General features: G+C 37.1%; 1 protein-coding gene across 4 annotated transcripts; it reads left to right on the top strand.

Annotated features, from left to right (window-relative positions):
- Nucleotides 1-832: 832 nt before the first annotated feature.
- On the top strand, nt 833-23,682 carry tdrd7b (tudor domain containing 7 b). 4 transcript variants are annotated; one of them, XM_051900966.1, is made up of 17 exons: nt 833-992; nt 3,987-4,193; nt 4,279-4,423; nt 6,579-6,768; nt 8,684-8,766; nt 9,317-9,540; nt 10,653-11,218; nt 11,543-11,732; nt 12,267-12,378; nt 12,465-12,667; nt 13,464-13,598; nt 13,952-14,035; nt 15,193-15,327; nt 15,816-15,926; nt 17,017-17,540; nt 18,223-18,383; nt 21,837-23,682. In XM_051900966.1, the coding sequence occupies exons 2-17, from the start codon at nt 3,987-3,989 to the stop codon at nt 22,055-22,057; spliced, it is 3,291 nt and encodes a 1,096-aa protein (XP_051756926.1). In that variant the 5' UTR covers nt 833-992; the 3' UTR covers nt 22,058-23,682. The 4 variants fall into 4 exon arrangements, with proteins under 4 accessions (XP_051756926.1, XP_051756928.1, XP_051756927.1 ...); XM_051900968.1 differs by lacking the exons at nt 833-992; nt 3,987-4,193; nt 4,279-4,423 and adding exons at nt 5,093-5,189; nt 5,317-5,484; XM_051900967.1 differs by lacking the exons at nt 833-992; nt 3,987-4,193; nt 4,279-4,423 and adding an exon at nt 5,174-5,484.
- Nucleotides 23,683-24,271: the final 589 nt, after the last annotated feature.

The following is a 24,271-nucleotide window of genomic DNA, read 5'->3' as shown; positions in this document are numbered from 1 at the left end:
GAGTTTTGGGTAATGTCTGATTTTATATTTTAATTTAACTAATCACTATAAATTTTAAATTCAGTAGACCTAGGTTTGACGTTTCTCAGTGTCATTATTCAGATATAAGTGATATAAGCTATAAGTGATTATTCAAACGTTTGTTAAAACTTCAGATTGTCTCGAAATACTTGTAAATTTTCTCAGCCCTGGTGGTAATGGACCCATTCATAATCGTTTAAGAGATTAAAATTAGTTCATAAAGATATCGAATTGGATTACAATTTGCTTATCAGAAGCCTTTCTTTGCATTAAACGACCTCCTGAGGTTTGAATGGGGCATTCGGGTTTCTGTACCGCCAAAGCGCCCTCTGGTGGAAGACGTCTCATTGGTTATTAGTTCGCAACATTATTGACATCCACCAACTGCTTGCTGATTTGATAAAATAGCCTGCAAAACTGGTATGTTAACAATTTAACGTTCAATTAGGATTAGTATGCTTTTTAAAAACTTTCAAATAATTGATAGCCTACTGACAACGGCACATCGATTCGCTATTTTTCTACGTTAATCACAGTAAATTGCCAGCAAACGTTATTTTCCTGAACAACGAAATCGTTTTTCGACCGACTGAAGGAATTCAAGCGCCATTGTTTAAGAGTATAAAACGACAACAAAGAAATCCCAAACATTTTAATTCTATTATCACAGTAAAGGAACCGTAGGCTACATAGCTACAATACAACAGAACACAGTACAATACAGAAAAAAGCAGTGCGTATTGTTTGAATTATGTACAGTACAGTAAAGCTGTCAGTTGTACCTGCGTGCTTATGCTGCGTGTAGTGCGCATGCGGGTTGTGTGTAATTACAGATGGGATGGTGCGAGTAGCTCTCAGCGGGACTGCCACACACTGCTGCGGGACGGACCGCGAGGAGGACACCGGCTAGTGTCAAAGAGCCAGTCGCTGTCATCTAAACCGGCCTGACCGAATCACATCTATATAGAGCGGTAAGAATTAAGACATTGTGGAAATGTAATTACTCGCCGCTTTATATTTAAGCAGCTTTGGTGGAAGAGATAGGCGCGTCCGAGTGTCAATTTATTGCTACTATTGTAACTTTGCTCGACAGTGAGCTAAACTCTGCGAATAATCACCCCGTTTCAAATCAGTGAAATAAAGCTGAAACACATTTAAAACAAGTTTATAGTGAGATATTTGGGATTTCGTGGCCGAAGGGAGCGGACAACGCTCACGACAGTAGTTGGCCGGTCCAAATTCTTTAACATGTTCACTGTAAAGGTGATGCATTCATTTTATGTCAGCTATCCTGCTGTAAATACACTAACTTATATATAACTTTAAGTAAATCAAATCACCTAACTATAAAATATCTTTGTAAAATAATAATATATAAAAGTGTTTTGATGGCGACTGCTGTCCATGATAAAGGGTGTGTCTCTATCTGTCCTCAACACAGCAGCACGTCAAACGTGTATAGTGTACACGAGCACTGCCCTGTCGATTCTCATTACTTTCTCTTTCATTTTATGCGATAGATGCTCTCGTCGTGCTACAGGTGTGTTGCAATTTGGCATTTTAACACGGATATAGCTACTACTTGACATGTCATGTCAACTACCTGGAGCTTCATAGTTTAGTATGGCATTTATTCCAGACATGATAATCTATATTTAAATGTTCTGTTTTCTTCTTCTTCTTCTTCTTCTTCTTCTTCTTTTTGGTAAAGAATACACTACAAATACCTTGGTCTCCTAAATTTGACAACAAAAACACTCCAGCACTTACCTAAACACTTGAACCGTTTTTTTTTGTTTTTTTTGCTTCTGTGCATAACAACAGTCTTTGGCAAAAAGTGTGGTTAATAATGTTTACGAAATAAAAGCCCTCTTAACTCTACTTCAAGAAAGTACACTTTCATGACTGTTTCTAAACACACTTAAGCACACTAAAAAGTGCACTTTGTAATGATGTCAAATTAAAAGTTTTACTGATTACACTTTATTTTAGTGTTTGTGTTACAGTGTAATTGTACATTTAAGTACTGAGTAATATTATTTAACTACATGTACTTACTATAGAGTTAGGTTTAGGGTTAGTTGCATGTAATTATGCATAATTTATATAGTAATTATTATAGTAACTACATGTAATGTGTAACGCCTAAAATAAAGTGTTAACATTTTACTTAACTGTAAACTTTTGTTGTGCTTTAAAGAAGTACAATTTTTGTGTGTTGAAATATAAATATAAAATATATAAATGTACTAAACTGCAACTTAATCATTGCAAATGTGTAATTACAAATTATATTTAAATGCATGATAGACAAGTCTCGATAGAAATGACACTAAAGTATATTTTAGTTTAAATAAATGCTTGTCAGTATATTCAACGATACATTTTAACCATATTTCAAAGACATTATATGTAATTATGAAATTACATATACTTAAGTCCCACTTAAGTGGTTCAAAAAAGCTCAACTAGTTGCATTTAATAAATTAAACTATAATACATTTTCATTTAATTGAGTGTCCGAAAACATTACATTCAGATCACACTCAAGTATATTCTTTTAAAGTTTATTATTTATGTAATAAGTACTCTTTTTAAAAGTATGCTAAATTGTTCTTTTTCACAAGGGTTAATCAATGTGAATGTGATTATCATTTGTGCTGAGTAACTGTCTGGTTGTGACCGGCTTGTCCAGAAGGCAATGTGAATCGCTGAATTCATTAGTCACATCAGCAATACCACCATATCCATGTAAGAATAAAATGACATGAAATGACAAAAGTGCTGCAATTGCATGATCTTACTAGCCATTGGTTGATTTGGATTAACAAGGCTTGATGTGATCTACTCTAAACGCTATCAGCTACTAGATAAGGTAATTGTTGTCCAGTAGCTTTCTATGTGTTGTAATCAATAACACTCTTTAACATAGAGGAGATCAATGCAGGACCTAAAGCTTTAACACGTAAATCGATTAACAGTCAAGTGTGACCGCTGACCAACTAAAGTGGCTTTAAAATGATCTATTGGTGAGAAATTGTTTTGTTGATATCAAGTGTAAATTTAGAGTACACTACCATTCAAAAGTTTGTAGTCAGTACAATGTATTTTTTTTTTTTAAGAAATTAATACTTTAGAGTAAAGATGCATTAAATTGAACAAGAGGGCCGTAATGACTTTTCTATTGGTGCAAGCTATTTCTATTGTGAATAAATTCTAATCAAAGAATCTTGAAAAAAATATATTACAGTTTTCACGAAAATAAGCAGTACAACTGTTTGCAAGATTGATAATAATAAGAAATGTTACTTGAGCAGCAAATCAGCATATTAGAATGATTTCTGAAGGATTATGTGACACTGAAGAATGGAGTAATGACTGCTGAAAATTCAGCTTTGCATCACAGGGAAACAATATCGTTTAAAATATATTAAAATAGAAAACAGTCATTTTAAATCGCCATAATATTTCTGTCACAGGATGGTAGCAGCGCACAAAGAAGACGAATAGGATATAAACAACAGTATTTATTAAACTATACAAAACTTAGGAAAACACTTGAATAACCACATGAAAAACATCACACAATAAATAAATGAGAAATGACCAGTAGAAACTAAAACACAGAGTTTAAATACACAGGGAAAACAAATGGAGCTAAATGAGACACAGGTGAAACTAATAAGTAACTGGAACAAACTAGGGCATAATCAGTAACTTAGGAAACAAAAAGGAATCTAACTAAACAGAAGGAGAACAGCAAATAAACAGTCCACAGAACCGAGTAAAACCCTAACAATTTCACAATATTACTGTTTTTACTCTATTTTTGATCAAATAAATGCAGCATTGGTGAGCAAAAGAGACTTCTTTCAAAAATGATTAAAAAATCTTACCGACCCCAAACTTTTGAATGGTTTGAATTAAGACCACATCCAACACTGTGACTTTTTGTTGTTTTTAAGATGGCGGATGAGGAACTGGTGAAGAAGATGATACGGGCGGTGCTCCAGTCCAGTAAGAGTGGTGTGTCACTGTCCGACCTACAGGTAGAGTATAAAGACCTGACGGGTGAGCTCATACCACATAAACAGATGGGCTATGCCACACTGGATGCCCTCCTGCACAGCATGCCTTCGGTCGTGAAACTGGATAAAAGGCAGTCTGGGGAGGTAAGACTCTCACTTATCTTTTGAAATTCACTAATTCAGCATGTATATGTGAATACTGAAATGTTAAATGGTTAAAACCCCATAGGTGGTGTGCCATGCTACCACAGGGAACGAGATGGTCCACATTGCTAAGCTTGCGGCCCGTCAGCGCACGGCAAAGAAGACCGGCCGTCCTCAGATGGTGAACTGTCAAATGAGAGTCAAACCTGCAGCTCCTCTTTTGCTGAACGGTGAGACTTTCATCAGTTTTGTTTATTTCAATGGTGGACGGACGCAACACTTCTTGTATTGTGTTGTCCAGAAGACGTTATATAGAGGATGTATGTTAAAGGTTTTACTTTAAAGTACATTATAAATCATTGTGTTTGGATAATCTTTTGTTGCGCCTTAAAGAAGTACACTTATTTTGACTATCATATAAAAAGTACTTGATTATAACTGTAGTTTGTTGTTAAATGTACTAAACTGCAACTTACAACTTATATGTTTGTGATTACAAATGTGTAATTACAAATATATTAAATACATGACATACCAAATAGACCAAGTATATTTTATTTAACTTTTTTTTTTAGTTTATATTTTAGTTTACATTTTTGTTGCACAATTGCCACTGTGGACGCATCGCTTCTTGTAATGTGTTATCCTGAAGACTTTATTATATAGAGGACATTATCTAATGTCCTGTGCATCTCGTGTCTTTATTGGTTGTGCATATGGCCTATTTAAACTCCTCTGAGGATGTGAGCATGATTCTGGGTGTACTAAGAATAAAACTCTGCATTAGATCATTCAGATTACAGGTTGCGGCTGTTCTGGGAACTGTAAACTCACTGTCTGCTCCGGCATTTTCATGCTCACGCTGTCCCTTGATCAGTGACTCAGTACTGACTTGGCTTGCCGTGATACAGCAGAAAACAGGCATCTGTATTGACCTAGAGAGAGAGAGAGAAAGAGGGAGAGAGGGAGGTCTGGAGACTGCAGTGTTGTGAAGAGGTACAGCAGAGCCGGCGTGGCTGTTCAGGGGAGGATTGTTTGAAACCGTTTATTTTTCCCTCATTTGTTATTTAATGACTCAACTGCAGCTGCTGTGGTGATGCTCTGCCTGTCTCTCTCTTCTTAGCTCACCTTCCGCTGTCTTGTAAAAACTATCAGCCTGTGGAACGCTTATCTCAGGAGGGCTGTAGACAGTGATAAAGGTGTTAAATTGCTGCCACTTCTCCATGCTAGCCCAGTTGGACGGCTCGCACTTTTAGGAAGCAGTCAGCTGGGTTTACTTTCGGGTTGGAAGGTATGATGTCATTCTGTTACAGTCAGATAAGTGGTATGATGTCATGCTGAATGTGTATGAGACAATATGGGTTTTAATTCATAGTCTTTGGTTGATTGATATGATGTAAATGTACTGTTGTTGCATTTCATATGCTTTGTTTTCAAGAGTGAATATAGAGGAGAGTCATATTTTTGTTTCATGTCCTGATTTCTAGTGATAATGTTGTGGGTTTCCATAAACTTCATATTTCTTTTGTTGGAGAATGTGCAGAGTAATACCATACAGATTATCTGATGTGCTCTGTTTGTTTGTGAAGCACACTGACATATGTTTGCTCTTGCTTACAATACTTCATCTGTTCGCATGCTGTAATGATTTTTTTAAAGGGATAGTTTACACCAAAATTTTAAATTCTGATATAGTTTAATCTCACTCATGTTGTTCACATATGGTTTTCTTTCTTCCACAAAACACAAATTAGAAATGGAGCACAAAAGGAGCAAAAGCACCATAAAAGTAGTTTATATGATTCATGCACAATATTCCAATTCTTTTGAAGCTATATTACAGTTTTTGTATCGAACAGACACATAGACACATATCTAAGCCATAATTCACTGAAAATCTTGACATTTACTTGACATAGCTCTCCTTGATGTGTTCATGAGAGAAGCAGTGATATCTGTTTCGTGAACAAATTGTTCTTTTGAGTTCTTTGGATTTTTTCAGTAAATCCACTGAACAGGTGCATTAAACCAGCATGAATCGGACTGATCGGTCTCAGGTTCCTCTCAGTGATCCAGTCACAGCCATTAACAACCCATTGGAGAGGAAGGATTTTGTGCCAGTGTAAACAGTGTAATCCTGCAATAATACTGTCCATGTGAGGAAGTGTGCTTTAATGGCAGTATGTTGACAGAAATTGTTGTTACAACTAAGAAAAGACACAAAGGAGACAATTCCTGTTATACACTGTCTGTAAATGGGTCACAGGACACTCAAATTCTCTGTGGATGGGGCCAAAGGCCCAAAGCTATGTGTATTATTTTTAGCTATGATTATATTTTGTATAATACTTTTTTGATTTAGATATTGTCTTATCTCCTTCAAAGCAAAGCCAAGGACATCTCTGAGACAGCCCGATCACCGTGGACGTCTGGGACGAGGTGGAGGTCGTGGAGGGGGTCATGGAGACACTCGCACAGGAAGCATGAGGGACTCCCAGTCTGATGGGAAAGGCGGCAGACCCCACAACACACCCCCAAATACACCCACAAGAAAACCCTCCCTTCCTTCAGAAAGGTGACTCAAAAGAAAAAGCCTGTCAATTGGAGTTAATAGGTAAAACTTTGCATTATAGCCAGATTAAGAGATAAATAAAATAAGTACTTTGAAAGACAATGGAAAATCATATATTGAAAGATAAAAAGAAGTGTACACAGAATTTATGTACAGCTGATACTTTCTTAAGTAAGTGCACTCATTGTGTGAGCAGCATTTTGCCAAGCAAGTAGCTGAGAATACAAATCAAGTCCTAATGAGTGAACAGAAATGCCAAGCTCTTTATTTTTTTTCACAGTCTCTTAATTTTCCAGTTTAGCAACTGAATGTCTCTAGCTGTTGATACTGTCTGACTTTATTGGCAATAACAGAGCATTTCAGCATTTCAGTGCTGGCTGAACCCAGTGCTTATTCAGCAGTCGAATGGAGGTTGTTGTCTGTGTGTATGTGAGATCACTTCAGCCAAAAATCATTGCGAGCAAACAACTGACCTCACTCTTTAGAATTGTGCTCTGTATCGCTTACTGTGGCACACACACAATGGCTGTGAGGGTACAGAGGGTGGCAGAGTTAAGCGGGTGTACTGGGTTTTGTTAATCCTCCCTCCATTCTCTCACAGATTAGCCATTCTAAACCAGTCCACAATGAATCAGCACTTTCCCTTTGGTACAAGGTGAGGGGGAGTTTGGGTCATCTGACACCTAGAATCATATGCAATAAGACCTCCACACCCCTGCTTTATCACGCTGCAGCACTTTGCCAAAATGTCTGCCTTTGCCCTTACCATTGTACTATTTGTTGTATATTGCTGCTGTCCGTTGAGTTTATGAAAACTGTACTAGGCTATTTTGCAGTATTAGGCTGATTAATCAGTGATTAGGAGGGAAACCAAGCAATATTGAAGTATTAAGAAGCAAATTTGTATTTATTAAGTAGTATTTGCTATAATAGTATTATTTCTGTAACATAATTCTATTTTGCATCATTATTTTCCTCTCATAGATTTTAAAGGGATAGTTAACTAAAAAACAACAATTTATCATTCCAAACCTGAGTGACTTAAAGTTGCACAAAGGTAGCAACAGATATTTTCTTCCGTATTGTGACACACATCTGATTGAAAATGGATTATTAGATAAGAAAAAAATTTATGGTGCCAACCTTTTTCTATTCATTGGCTGATGATTGGATTTTGAGATGTGGGCCTTGCACTCAAAAATGAATGCGAGTTTGTGAGGGGTGGGGTTTAAGATTGGAGATGTCTTGCATACATCACCAGAAGGAAGATTACGAGGTCAAAAAAAATGTTAAAAATTAAACATAGGACGTCATTCAAAATTATATACATGCATCTACAAATAGATAGGATGAATGCTCATTTCTCATTCCATGCTGACTTTAATTTATTGGAATGCGAAAGATGAATTTTTGAAGAATCCTAAATATTCTTGTCACTATAATGAAAGGAACTGAGTATCAAAAATACTAAAGGCCCGTTCACACCATATAACTATAAAGAGAACTATAACGATAACTATACTAGTGTCCACACCAGCGGATAATATTGTTATGTTTATTCTAAGCATGCTGTAGTTTATGTCTTCTGTCGCTTTAACTGCTCAAGCTCTTTAAAGCAGGATGGACTCTTATTGGCTGTCAGTGTTTTTATTGTTCATCAACTGGAAAAAGTAATGCCAACGATATTGTTCCTCTTTACTATTATCGTTATACTTGTGTTGTGGACTCTGCTGTTCTTTTATATTTAGAGCATTTTTTAGAGCTATATCTTTATCGTTACAGTTATCATCCTTGGTGTGAACAGGTCTTAAGTTGTAATCTTGCAGTATATAATCTAAAAAAGGGCATCTTTTATCAACAAATTTGTATTTTACAGATATTACTTGTTCTTCTTACTATAATCTCATTTTTTTTCTAGATCAGAGAAAAGGATGACCCTTCCCTCCAGATTCCAGAAAGAAGTTCATACCCATCTCTCCCGAAATCCACAGCAGAGCAATAGTAAGCATACTTTGGGTGCAAAAGTGTTAAATGTGCAGACTGCCTAAACATTCTTATCCACAAGAAGCTCCTTTAAAGGTTACAATTATACTGGAGTCCATAGCAACCTTGCTTCCTGTCCCAGAAAACATTCCAGGCATGGGATGTTCATTAAGGATGAAAAGAAAACAGTCATCTTCTGTCTCAAGCAGAAAAAAGCTCCTGCTGTTACACAGAGGGATCTCTGAGGTCTACATACCTTCAGTTCTGAATTCTGATGTTGCTGTTAGTTATATCTTAAAGCGATAGTTCACCCAGAAAATTGTCATTAATAGAAAGTCATATTTGTCTTGAAAGACCTGAGGTTGAATAATATGACTAGTCATTTTTGGGTGTACTCCTCCTTTTATGTGCAGGAATAAGACTTGATACTTAAATAGTCTTTATTAGGTGGTATTGACTGCAAATTCATTCAGCAATCAAAATATCAAACTGTTAATAGTTTTAGTTTATGGTTTGTCAATGCAGAATTGTTACTAAGCTGCAACATTTATGTTGTTGATATTTCTAGCCTCTTATAACCTGAATGAAAACACAACTCCAGCAAAACCCAGACTGCCTCATTCTGCGCCTTACAGTCCTAAGCTGGTGCAGTCCCGTCTTCAAGAGGTTCTTAACAAACACAGCAATGGCCTCTGGGTATCCAAGCTGCCTCAGCTGTATCGAGAGCATTATAAGCAAGATCTACCCAGTGAAGCCCTTAAAGATCTGGAACACTGGACTCACATTTGTACTGTAAGTTTATAGATACAGACTAACCAAACAAGCTATATCATAATTCATAATAGGAAAAAAACAGCAGTGTCTAATTCTGTGGGAGCACATTACCTAGCACATTACTGCTTCATCTTAAAATGTCATTACTCTTCTCCAATACAGGTGGAGAATGCAAGAATGCTGTCTCGACAAAGCCTTAAAGGGATAGTTCACCCAAAAATGAAAATTACCCCATAATTTACTCACCCTCAAGCCATCCTAGGTGTATATGACTTTCTTCTTTCAGCCAAACACATTCAGAGTTATATTAAAAATATCCTGGCCTTATTAACCCCCCAGAGCCACATGGAGTACGTTTTATGATCGATGGATGCACTTTTTTGGTCTTCAAAATCTCATCCTCCAATCTCTCCCATTATAAAGCTTGGATGAGCCAGGATATTTTTAATACAACTCTGATTGTGTTTGGCTGAAATAAGAAAGTCATATACACCTAGGATGGCTTGAGGGTGAGTAAATTGTGTGGTAATTTTAATTTTTGGGTGAACTCTCCATTTAATTTCCGCTGTAACTGATAAATTATATATGATATAAATTTTAAAGTGGGAAGCAAAGCTTATTTAGATTCATATATGTGCATATGTAATGACAGCTAGTCAGAGCTAATTTGTCAGTTCATCTTGATAAGCCAATGAGAGGACAGTTTTACTTACATGTGACATGCATAAACACATTTTGAGACACTCTGAAGTATTGCCTTGTGAAAGTAAACCGAATCAAGGAGACAGTGCACAGCAAACTATTTACAGGTCTGAAAATGTCCTGAGACTCAAAAACATCATTTTGAAGTCAGAAATTCAAACCCAGTAACAGATGAACTCCCACATTTCCTTGTTCTGTTGTTGATCCTGGCTGTGTGTAGAAATTACAACTCTGCATACTTAATTTTAAAGGTTGGAGAGAGAGTTAAAAATGGCCAGGAAAAATAAATAGACTATTTTGGCTAAAAAGCTCAACTAACATTATAAGGGAACCACAGGAAAAAAAATAAAAGATCAACTAATTATAATATATTAGCTCTCTGTAATGTGTCCTTGTATAAGAATGCTGTCTTGTTATTCGGTTTACAGGTTGAGAAACCATGCAGCAGCAAACCTCAAGAGTTGCTTCTGTACCCTGCTAAAGAAACTAGCCAGACTACCCCACATAGTGCTGCTACACCCTCTACACATGACAAATCCCCATCTCATCACAAAAAACCTCAGATTCAAAGATCATCTTCCACCTCCAAATCAAGCTCTCCGGCGTCCCCCAAGGCTCTATCCCCGGACCTCAAGCAGAAGCTTGGAGAGCTGCTCTTGAAATACAGCAGTGGTCTGTGGGCCCATGCTCTACCTAAACTCTATCAGGACACATATAAATGTAAGCTACCAGAGTTTGTGCTCGACCACCTCACCCTGCTTTCAGATATATGCACAATAGACTACCCCATGCCAGACAACCCCAAAAGAGCAATTCTATATGCAAAAGTAGTGGAGGATGAGAACCGTAACCAGTCGGGATTGCCTGGCTCAGAGACGAAAGAGACAGCAGAGCTTCGTTTGAGCCAGACTGTTCCTCCTCTTGTCATCCCTAAAGAGGAGTACCCTTCTGTCCTGGTGGTTGAAGCAAGTGACACAAACAACGTCATTCTGAGGTGCGTTTTAAGAACACTATCCAGCAGTTCATGAGAGGTGTGACCCTTGTCATGCCTTAATATACCTTATATAGAACCAGAAAACCAGACAAATTTTGCATTTTGGCAGTAAACAGAGTGCCACGGTTTTGCTCCTCGAGAAAAAAAAAAAGTTTCTGCTTCAAATCAAATGGGTAATAATGTTTCGATTAATCTCAAAGCAGGTCGGATCAGGGCTTAGAATTTTTCGAAATGCCTGCGGAGGAAAAATATGTTAGGGCACTGTAAAAGTTGGCAGCCACTGTTGTACTTACTGTTGTAAAGTGTGGGTGTGTTTATATGTAGGTACATAGGTGAAGGTTACTCCAAGGAGCAGGAGAAGTTAGAAGATGAAATGAGAGAGTTCTATGGGCAGGACAACACCAAGATGGCTCTGACCTCACCATCACCAGGTCAGCTGACTGCTGTACGTGCTGAGGAAGAGGAGGAGATCCTCCGGGCACAAGTGTGTGAGGTCATGGCCGACAAGGTCAAGGTGCGTTATTAAAGGGTTATTGAAGATCACAATTGAACATTGTAGTATAGTGTAGAGGTTCTCAACCTTTTTGACTCCACTGCTCCCCATTGATTGTCCAAGATAATATTCAAAAGCCCCCCATGTAGGCTAAGATATTTTTTGTGTTTCTGCTCTGATGACAAAGCTGCTTGTTTTCAAATAATTTCCATGACTTCCAGGTCTACAAATCATACTTTTAAAATTCTGTGAGACAGTTTTCGTCTTGTTTTTTTAGCTGCTTTACCTTATTTAAAATCTTGTTTTTGTCTAATTTTAAATCATGTTTAAGCTATCTTGTGGCCCCCATGGAAGTTTGCTGAGGCCTCCGAGTGGGTCCCGGTTCCCCAGTTTAGAACCACTGGTCTAGTGCAGTTCACAGTGGATTGTTATGGTTTTCAGGTGTAGAACTGAGGCTGTTTTGATCTGTGAGAAATTTGTGCAATATCTTTGTCATAAATAAGATAATGCTCTGTTAATAATTATTACTGCACTTGTACATTGATGTTTAAACAGGTGTACTACGTGGATCATGGCTTTTCTGAAGTCATCAGCAAGAGCAAACTACTTGATTTACATGAAAAGTTTTATAGATTGCCTTTCCAAGCCACCAAATGTAGACTGGCAGGTAAGATTTGCATTCAGAATTCTCTGTGACAAAATAGTTTAGCATTTGATGTCAAATGTTGTTGTCGTTATATTAATTTGTTGCAGGCCTGGAGTCATTCAGTCATGAGCAGGCAGTACTGAAGAGGTTTGAGTCCATGGCCACTGGCAAGATTCTATTGGCTGAGATCTTAGAGCGTGAGGAAGTGCCTCTGGTGGTGCTGTATGACACATCACAAGATGATGATATCAACATCAATGCTGCCTGTATGAAAGCTCTGCAAGACAGATCCTTAGAGAGTCCCTTAAAGGTAACCAAAAATAGAAGTGTTTGATATTACAATGAAACCCTCATATCCAAAAAAAAAAAAAAAAAAATACTGTGCTGGTACCATGGGACAGATGCCAAGGTACCTCAAGAGTACCATGTTAGTGCAAAGGTCTTATTCTATTATAGTATTTAGACCAATTATATCAGCACTTTTGGAAAGCCACATTCGAGGACTGGATTATGTTGTTAATGTTTTTAAAATAAGTCTCTTATGCTCACTGAGGCTGCATTTATTTGATCAATACAGTAAAAACATTAATATTGTGAAATATTATTACAATTAAAAAAATCAATTTTTAGTATATTTTAAAATGAAATTTATTCATGTGATACATTTATGCATTTAACATAGACTTTAACAGAGTATACATGGTTTATGAGGACACATATGTGTATAATGACATGGGTATTACAACTGTGTCCTTGTAAACCAAAAGGCTTAAAAACATACTAAACTTGTGACAACTTATAAACTTGTGGCTATACTTGTGAGGGCCAAATGTCCTCACTTATATAGTTAAATATAATGACTACCGACTAGTGAGGACATTTTACTGGTCCTCACTAGTTAAAAGGCTTATAAATCAGCCAAAAATGGAAGTCTATGCAATGTCCTCACAAATATAGAAACATTATAAATGTCTTTACTGTCACTTTTGATCAGTTTAATGCATCAAGTATTCATTTCTTTCATAATCTTACTAACGCCAAACTTAGTTAAATTTTTGGGCTTTTAACATATAAATAACAAAACATATATTCGTATTCTGTCGTAGGTGAACAGTGCCTATATGAATGTGAGTGTGACCAGCGTTTGTTCAGATGGGACGATCTACTGTCAGGTGCCCTCCAGAGGCCTGACTAAACTCAACGAAATTCTGGAGAAGACTGAAAACTACTTCCATTCCCAGGTACTGCAGTTGCAACAGGCATAATCTCTGTATGTGCAGCTTCAAATATCTGGCTAGGGACTTCTTTAGGGGAGGAGAGGAGGCCAAAATGGACAGATTGGGATTATGAGTTTAATCAGATTAGCAGGCGTCGAGTACATAATCCCTAGTCAATAGTTACCTGCTGGCACAGATTGTGTATTAGAGTGCCTAACAATGTATATATCAAATTGTTTTAAATAGTAATTGTTCATTGTTTACTGCAGTATGTTACATATCAGCACACTGTAGAGCAGTGTCATGCCCATTTTTATATGTTCCCTCCTGTTGTATGGCAGACAGGATATGCTCACATATCTTTTTCCCTATTAAAGGTCACATCAGAGTCACTGGTTTCACGGCCTTTCTGTGGCAAAAACTGTTTGGCTCGATATAAAGGAAAATGGTCCCGAGTTGAGGTGAGTATGCTATCAATACCAGAGTAAAGAAAAGAGTTTTTTGAACAGGACCAGAGATTAAAACATTTACTTGAACTAGTTAACGGCTACTGCAAATCTGTAAGTAAATTCCACTGTAAATAGAATTGTCCCCTCATGCATCAGGAACGCTGCATTTTCATTGTGTCAGAATTACTGACATCATGAGATGACAATTCGGAGATTAAGCTGACTCAGACATTTTTATGGTACCACTCATAATGGCAAAATGGTTCTACATGTGGCTTTGTTGGTAATGGCATCAAAATATTGCATTACTGTATAAATTCACCTATTATGCTACTGTACCTTTCAAATGTTTGTGGTCAGTCAGATTTGTTTTTAAATAAATTAACACTTTTATTCAACAAAAATGTACTTTTGATCTGTGATCCTGAAAAAAAAATGTATCTTGGTTATCACAAATATATTAAGCAGCACAACTGTTCTCAACATTGATATTACTGTAATAAGAAATGTTTCTTGAGCATCAAATCAGCATATTAGAAGGATTTCTGAAGGATCATGTGACACTGAAGACTGGTGTAATGATGCTGAAAATTCATCACAGTAATAGATTACATTTAAAAATAAATTAAAATAGAAAACAGTTATTTTAAATAATAATATTTCACAATATTACTGTTTTACTGTAGTTTTTATCAAATAAATCCAGCCTTGATGAACAGGAGATTTTAGAAACATTTAAAAACATCAGGATCTTACTGACCTTAAACTTTTTGACAGTAGTGAATATATAATATACTGTAACAAAATGACATGTCAAACATGAATATAGAGGTTGCTACCAAACTACTAATCTTTTAATTATTGAAGCCACTATAATTTTGTTTGTTTTTGCATGATGCTGCAATGGTCAAATGATGGGTAAATGATGGGTTTCCTACCTGTAATTATGAGTTTGACAAAGACAAAGTCAGGGATCTCGTGATTATAGTAATTCCAACATATTGTGAATGTGAGCGCAGCTTAAATTCAAATTCACTAAATCAATGTCTGGTTCCTGTATTGAAAATTATAATTATTATTGAAATCTGAGCTGATCTCGTTAAACATTTCTCATATATCATTCCTGAGGTGTCAGAACTATAACTATGTACTCTGCATTTTTTTCATAGATAACAAACCTGCATGGCAGCCGGGTGCTGGACATCTTGTTTGTGGATGTAGGCGTCCAAGCGTCGGTCGAGGTTATTGAGTTGAGAGAGATCCCACCTCCTTTGCTGCGTGACCTTATATCCACCCCGACCCAGGTCAGACAACAGCTAATGACAACAAAAATAAGTTAATGAGAGTAGCGGTTTGTAACAGCAGTTTTTGTTTATTTTTAGTTACATTTGAATAAAGTGCCTGAAGGAAGGTAGCGTTTTTGTAAACAGTAATTTTGTATTTTAAAGGGATATTTTACCTCAAATGAAAATTCTGTCATCATTTACACACTCATTTACTTGTGTTGTTCCGAAATATGACTTTATGTTAGGCAGAATGTCCAGGCAGCTTTTTTCCCATATTATCCACGGCTGTCCATGGAGCCTATTCACTTTCATTGTATGAAAAAATAGCAGCTTAGACATTTGTCTATAAATATGAGAGTCAAACTGGTTTAAAAGAAAAGAGGGTGTCAGCTGTTCAGGCAGAGAGCAGAATAGTAATTTTTCTGTGAACTTATACTTTAAATTGTTAGGTCATTAATATGTGAGCTTGTTTGTGTGCGTCTTTTCCTATATTTGTCCCTCTGCAGGCACTGAAGTGTTGTTTGGCAGATCTGCCTGTGAGTGGAGGCGCATGGACTCCTGATGCTGTACAGTGGCTGAGAGACACGGTTCTCCACTGCAGTGACTGCAGCTTGAAGGCCAGTTAAATACTAATACTGCTCTGTTTTCACATTTACATTTCATCTTGCTTTATTTCCACATAAGATACAGACATAAACCTGAGGCAAATTCCAGTGTAGAAAAAATGTGTTAAAAAAGTGAAAAGGCATCAAAGTTGCTTTTACAAAGTACTTTCCCCAAAAAATAAAAAAATACATTAAGCATTAAAATTAGCAAACAAGATTTATAGCAATTATATCAATTATGTACTTGTCAGTTTTATTAGTATTTGATTTTTTATATATATATTTATAGCTTTAATTACATTTTATTTCAGTTTTATTTAATTTTAGTTAAAATTTGAACTTGGACATATTTATTTTGGTTAGTTCCAAAGGCAACATTTCTAATTTTTTATTTAATTTTTTAAGTATCTAATATTTCTATTTTATTTCTATTTCAGCTTTATTTTAACTATCAAAAAATTTTTTAATTGTTTTAGTTAACAATAACACTAACACGATCAAACAGATATTTAAGTGGGTTACTGCATTCATGATGTATGGGAGGCTTGTTTCCGGCAGAGAATAAAACAAAAATGAAAAGACTTTTTATCTCACAATTCTGACTTTTTTCCTCACAATTGCGAATTTACATCTCACAATTCGGAGAAAGTTATTTACAAATTTACAAACTCGCAATTTCTAGTTATAATGCCCGAATTGCAAGATATAAAGTCCAATTATGAGGAAAAAAAGACTTTTTTCTCAGAATTGCGAGTTTATATCTCACGATTGTTACGTTATAACTTGCAATTGTTTATATCATGCAATTCTGAAAAAAAATGTCAGAATTGTGAGATAAAAAGTCACAATTACCTTTTTTATTTTTATTTTTTCCAGTGGCGGAAACAAGTTTCCATAATGACTTGTTGAAGTGCAAGTAGCTCATGAACCAGGAACCCTGACTAAATTTAGCATAAGCAGTTTCAAGAAGATGAACCACTTTGCCTTGTTTGGGACTGTATAATATATCCGACCGCCAAGTAATTTGATGTGCGTTGCAATGACACCTAAAAGAACAGGAGAAAAGAAGCACTAAAAACACTTCATGCATTTTTTTTTCTAGATCGCTAAATTGGATGAGAACAAACGCCTTGCTCATGTTTATCTTTTCACCAGCAAGAACTTCCATGACACAAGCTGCAGTTTAAACCAACAGCTGGCTGACTCTGATCTGTGGAACCACCAGAAGGATGTTTTCTTAAGCAGCCGAGGGCCTTTAAAAGCCCTGAATGCCCCGACAATCCATGCCACCATCCAGACCTCCAACCTCAGCACTGACAGAGGGGATAAAGCCCCACACACACCCAAAAAGATGTCATCTCCGCTGGGGAGCCAGGGCACACCTCCAGGCTCTCCACCTGAACAGCTGGCTCTTCCACCATTGCTGGAGTTGCCTGAGATTGGGCAGAATATGGACGTGTTTATTTCAGTGGCGTGCCATCCTGGCCACTTTGTGCTACAGCCATGGCAGGATATGTACAAACTGGTGGTTTTGATGGGGGAGATGATTCTGCATTATAATAAGATGGAGGAGAAACCGCTTAAAGTAGAGAAGAACCAGGTTTGCGCTGCCAAGGTGGAAAACAAGTAAGTGTCTGCATTTGTGTGCATGTCTAGGTCAGGGGTCTCCGATCCTGCTCCTGAAGGACCACTTTCCTGCAGAGTTCCTACATATCTGCCTGAAAGTTTGTAGTGATCCTGGTTCAAGTGTATTTAAAGTCGGCATGAAACGGAAGTTGCGATAGTCTTTTCTTCTCTATTGTGGTGTATATTGAGTGAAACGGCTTAGGGCGGGACTTTATTTCCTCCATCAAGAATTGATTAGATCGTTGGACCATTGTGGTTTGTTATTGCTGTAATCTCATATGAGTGACAATTTTGTCCCGCCCTCACGCCAGTAAACACGTTGTCATCAGAGAAGAGAAGTCATTGCAAGAGGGAGGGGAAGTTAATTCGTTTAAAGATTAAAAAAAAAATGTGCACAGATAAATCATTTATAATAAATGCTGCAAATTCCATAAAAAACATAAGAAGGTTGATAAGAACTGTCAATTTTGATTTCATGGTGACTTTAATTAGGGCTAGAATTGAACTATGCTGGAAGGTGGCCCTCCAGGAGTAAGACTGGACAGTGGACACCCTTGGTGTAGGTGGACTACCAGCATAAAGTCTGATGTAAACCCTGTGCAGTTTTGTTTCTGAGAGACATGGGGTATTTCAAGTGTTTTGTGAAGTCATGTGACCACTCATCCTCTGTTTCATTTTGCAGCTGGTACCGTGTGTTGGTGAAAGGAGTTCTGACCAATGGTCTGGTCTCAGTGTTTCAGCTGGATTATGGCAAACATGAGCTGGTGAGCAGCACCCAGCTCCGGCCCCTCACCCAGGAGTTCTGCCAGCTCCCCTTCCAGGCCATCACTGCTCAGCTGGCTGGTATACTTCATTTCCTGTTAGAAAGGCTCTTTCATTTATTGAAAAGGCTGTTTTCAGGGTGCGATTTGTGAAAAAAACAGAGGGGGGGATGTTTTGAAAATTTTTAATTTTTTTTCCCCTTGAAAATAAATCATAAACCACAGTGGAGCTATGTACTTTTTTTGGCAGCTGTTACAGAAACATTTTTACAATAAATCTTCTGATTTAACCTTGAGATTTGAAGTATTAGATTAGATAGCTTCGATACTTGCACCACAATTTACAATGAAACTAATAATACTTAATTTTTGATAGGAATGCAAAATCAGTCGGTAGTTATTGATTTTTTAAATAGAATAACGAGACACAAACCTCTACATTCAATCGTGTTTGCTCCCATTTATTTTTGATCACAGTGCATACACATACAAACTTTTAGTCCAAAAGTGCGCACATATGGAGAAATACACGATTACCTTTGATTTCGTTAGATAGAATAGAAGCATGCTGGGCCATACGCAGGGTTTCATAATTACCGAGGTCACAAAATGTAGTTTGCTAGGGGGGTTAGGGGGCATGCTTCCCCGAGAAAATTTTGATTTCTCTGGTGTACATATGTGCATTTTAAGACGTTTTAAGTTAAAATTGGAAAACAATAGCTTTAAAACCATGTCAACAAATACATACATGCATGCACAGTTTTGAAGCAGCTTTAATCACATGTTTGGTAATTTCATGACTTCATTTACAACAGAATAATGAGAGTGCATGCCCGTAGTTTCTTTTGCGCTTTATTTAAGCTATAATAAAGTAATTTGCAGCGCGCGCCGGCGCATTTGCGCAAGCAATTCTTGAGTGTGCGCCGCGAGCACAGTAGGTTATAACGGCTGATTGGAGTTTTACTGACATAGCCTGACAACATCTCATCTGACCACAATTCACTGTTGTTCAACTGAAGCTCCCTCGTCATCACCTGCACCTTTTCCGTGCGTTTGACTTGCGCCTAGCGCTGAGGCGAGATTGGAATGCGTGTCTGAAAAATTATCCCACCGGGGATACAAATAATTCAGCAGAGGCAGGGATACATAGACCAGAAGGGGGAAATCCCCCCCATTCCCCCCTACAAATCGCACCCTGGCTGTTTTAGACTTGTAGTTCATCAGCTCTCAAAATCCATCCACTATCCATTCAGAAGAGACTTTTTTTCCATGATCCCATGCAGTTCCTGTGAATGTTCCTCCAACAATATCCAATAAGATCCAATGATGAGAAAAGGCATATACTGTATGTGTGTGTGTATATACACTATATTGCCAAAAGTGTTGGGACGCCTGCCTTTACGTGCACATGAACTTTAATGACATCCCATTCTTAATCCGTGGGGTTTAATATGGAGTTGGCCCACCCTTTGCAGCTATAACAGCTTCAACTCTTCTGGGAAGGCTTTCCACAAGGTTTAGGAGTGTGCTTATGGGAATTTTTGACCATTCTTCTAGAAGCGCATTTGTGAGGTCAGGCAGTGATGTTGGCGAGAAGGCCTGGCTCGCAGTCTCCGCTCTAATTCATCCCAAAGGTGTTCTATCGGGTTGAGGTCAGGACTCTATGGACCTTGCTTTGTGCACTGGTGCACAGTCATGTTGGAACAGGAAGGGGCCATCCCCAAACTGTTCCCACAAAGTTAGGAGCATGAAATTGTCCTAAATGTCTTGGAATGCTGAGGCATTAAGAGTTCCTTTCACTGGAAATAAGGGGCCAAGCCCAACCCCTGAAAAACAACCCCACACCAAACTTTACACTTGGCAGAGTGCAGTCAGGCAAGTACCGTTCTCCTGGCAACTGCCAAACCCAGACTCGTCCATCGGATTGCCAGACAGAGAAGCGTGATTCGTCACTCCAGAGAACACGTCTCCACTGCTCTAGAGTCCAGTGGCGGCGTGCTTTACACCACTGCATCTGACGCTTTGCATTGCACTTGGTGATGTAAGGCTTGGATGCAGCTGCTCGGCCATGGAAACCCATTCCATGAAGCTCTCTACGCACTGTTCTTGAGCTAATCTGAAGGTCACAAGAAGTTTGGAGGTCTGTAGCTATTGACTCTGCAGAAAGTTGGCGACTTCTGCGCACTGTGCGCCTCAGCATGCGCTGACCCCGCTCTGTGATTTTATGTGGCCTACCACTTCATGGCTGAGTTGCTGTTGTTCCCAATTGCTTCCACTTTGTTATGATACCACTAACAGTTGACCGTGGAATATTTAGTCGTAAGGAAATTTCACAAATGGACTTATTGCACAGGTGGAAACCTATCACGGTACCATGCTTGAATTCACTGAGCTCCTGAGAGTGACCCATTCTTTTTACAAATGTTTGTAGAAGCAATCTGCATGCCTAGGTGCTTGATTTTATACACCTGTGGCCATGGAAGTGATAGGAACACCTGAATTCAATGATTTGGAGGGGTGTCCCAATACTTTTGGCAATATATATATATATATATATATATATATGTAACACTTTACAATAAGGTTCATTAGTTAACTACATTAGTTAACATGATCTAATAATGAACTGCACTTCTACACCATTTATTGATCTTTGTTCATTTCAAGATTTACTAATACATTATTAAAATCAAGAGTTGTATTTGTTAACATTAAATATTGTATATATTGTTAACATTATATATATATATATATATATATATATTGTATGTAGACACTTTTGTTTAGCAAGGACACAATAAATTGATCAGCAGTGTCAGTAAAGACATTTATAATACAACAGATTGAAATAAATCACCACATCACCATGTTTTCAGTGCTGATAATAACAAGAAATGTTTCTTGAGCAGCAAATCATCATATTAGAATGATTTCTGAAGGATCATGTGACAATAAAGACTGGAGTAATGGCTGCTGAAAATTTTGCTTTGCCATGACAGGAAAAAATTACATTTTAAGATATATATTCAAATTATAAAAAGTTATTTTAAATTGAAAAAAATATTTCACAATATAACAATTTTTACTGTATTTCAAATAAATGCAGCCTTGGTGAGACATCTTTCTAAAACATTAAAAGATAAAGACCCCAAACTATTAAACAGCAGAGTATATAAATGAAAAAAGTGTAATCAAGTTAGTTTCTTTTGAACTGAATGAGTGAAATAAATGATACCTGGCAGGGTAAAATAAAACTAAAGGAGAAAAACACTAGAAGAAAGGGAACTGCTTTTGTAGAGAGTTGACTGAGTTTATCATTTGTCATGAATCCATATTCAGGTCAGACTGTGTGCTGTTTGGACTATCACTCCTGTTTCCACAGAGGCTTGTCAAAGTCCCTGACTCATATGGGCCGCATGCATGATTTGAATCTCAGAACTGTTCCTTGTTTTCATGTAGCAATTTTGAGAAATTCAAGTATGACTGTTTGCATTCCAGAGTGCAGTAGATCTGAAGGTGTGTCTGATCTTTCCAGGTGTGAAACCCAGGCAGTGGTCTGAGGAGGCCTCCATTTTGTTCAGGAACCACGTTGAGAAGAAGCCCCTGGTTGCCCAGCTGGAATCAGTGCAGGAGGCATCACATCCCTGGGACCGTAAGGTGGTGATCTATTTGGTGGACACTTCACAAGAGGAACGGGACATTTGGCTGCATGACATTATGGCTGAATTCACTGATGAGATGACCAACGCAGCATAGAAACCCTGGTTAAACATTAGTGTTCTTAAAGATTCTCGTAAGGTTGTTCATTAGTATGCTATAGATTAAAGGTTTATTTTTCCAAATGTGACTTGGATGCAGATCCGCCTAAGCAAATGTGAATCATAGAGTTTAAAGGTTAAACTTTTAGACAGAAGTATTGCAATTTATAGCAACTTATATGATAAACTAGCAGGCTTGCAGCACCTTTTCTAGGGTTTCGTGCTCTTCGCTAGCAGCGTTAACTCTGGCGTCTGTGCTTGGTGAGAGAGTAGGTAATACACTCCGTAGTACTTTAAAACAAAATAGCCGTGGAGATCCATCGTCAGTGAATTCAAGCTTTCATCTGCTATGGGACCTAAAGTCGAATCATGATCACTACAGCTGTACCAAACCTTGATGCTATCAATCATTTTCCATAATGTATTTGAAAACTGTGTGAATACATTATGTAAGTTTGACTGTCCAGATGATGTGCTATGTGGTGGCATGCTTTATGCTTTAAGTATAGCATGTTACAAAGCTGCCAGATTACTACTTTATATGGTCCAAAAGAGACTAACAACGCACAGTGCTCTAACTTGCACAAAGCTGATAGTGTCATTTCAAAAATTGTTTACATGAAGATTTTTGGAGTCTCTAATAGAGTAAAAGGCAAGAGGAATGGCACAAGCTGTCCACGCTCTAGATGTATGTTTTTGAGCTCTGGTTTTAGCATTATTTATTTAGCTTTTATTTTATTTGTGTCTTACTAATAGTATAGTGAAGGCATGGAATGTTTGGGGTTTGCTACAATGTGACCATCCAATGTATTTAAGGTATTTTAATAGTAATGCCATAGCACATGAGTTTTATTACCTGAATATGACAGTTTAGACTTGACCACTAAACCATTGTTGGCATGTAGGATTTCATCTGTGTTTTAACTACAGATGCTTAATATTTTAGAGATAAAAGTGGAAAAATCATTGGTAGTAGCCTTATATTTAAACTTAATAGATTTTCTCTACCTTAAAAGTCAACATGAAAATGATTGAACCAATTTTCTTTATTAATATACCTTTCTGGTCTTATTGTGAATGGAAAAAAAAAAAAAAATGTTTTTGCAATCTTTCATCAAAATGAAAAAGCTTGTTCTTTCAGCTGACGCTAGGTGTGGGCAATATGGCAAAAATATATCACAATTTTTGTTTTTCTGTAAGGATCACAATTCTTTTTCATGTTGGTTTTTAAGACTATTTTGCAAGTCACTGAGCAGTACAGCCAAACTAATTTCCCTATTTTAAAAATTTAGCCTTACAAGGTAACAAAAGAAAAAAGAATCATAGACCATTTAGGCCAAAGTAGGAGTGGGTGATACGACCAAAATCTTATTTCACTTGATTTTATTTCATTATTTTATCTTTGTTATTAAAAATAAGAACAAATATGCAAATTACAAATACAATATAAGATAAAAATGAAATAAACAGTACTTTAATTTTTCAGCTACTGTAGGTGTATCTAACAGTAGCATTCAAGAAATTGAATAAACAAATGAAAAAATAAAACATTACATTGACTTCACTGTATGAATTAAAAATACACTGATTCTTATTAAAGCTACTGAAGTTATTCAATCAAGAGCAGAGAGTGATTTTCTTGTTGTCTTTTGTTCTTTGATTAACATTAATGACAGATGGCAGTAGGTGTTTTAGGCTGCTGTCACTTTAAGATCGAATGCACGGATTCAATATACTGACACGCATCCGAACCGTTTACATTCACTTAATATATAAACAACTGTGCTTATGTAAAGCTTGTGTGTATTTGACGGTTTAAGCGCAATAAGGCGCGAAAAAGAACTTAGTTCAGTACTCGCACGCTGTTTGACAGGCTTTTAGTGTGTGCACTTCAGGTGTACGCGCTCAAAAAAGCATATGTCAGAACAGCGTGCGAATATAAAAGTTAACTGGCAAGGTTTTAAAACGCAGGATGATTTAAAATAAATCTAAATGTTAAAAAAAAAAAAAAAATTCATATGTAAACTGAAATTTCTTTTTTCCTTTCCAATAACTATTGCCTTTATTCAAGAACATACAGTTCTTGAATAAAGGTTTCTGGAATCACAAAATGAATCATGGTTTGTTAATTATATATATTAATACTCCTAGTTTGTTAATAAAAAAAAAATCGAAAACAAGCAGCTTTGTCAATTAAAGCAGAAACAGCAGA

The sequence above is a fragment of the Ctenopharyngodon idella genome, chromosome 7 (genome assembly GCF_019924925.1).
Source record: "Ctenopharyngodon idella isolate HZGC_01 chromosome 7, HZGC01, whole genome shotgun sequence".
Taxonomy (NCBI): Eukaryota; Metazoa; Chordata; class Actinopteri; order Cypriniformes; family Xenocyprididae; genus Ctenopharyngodon; species Ctenopharyngodon idella.
Note: the sequence above shows the minus strand (reverse complement) of the source record. Positions and strands in the feature narration are given on the sequence as shown.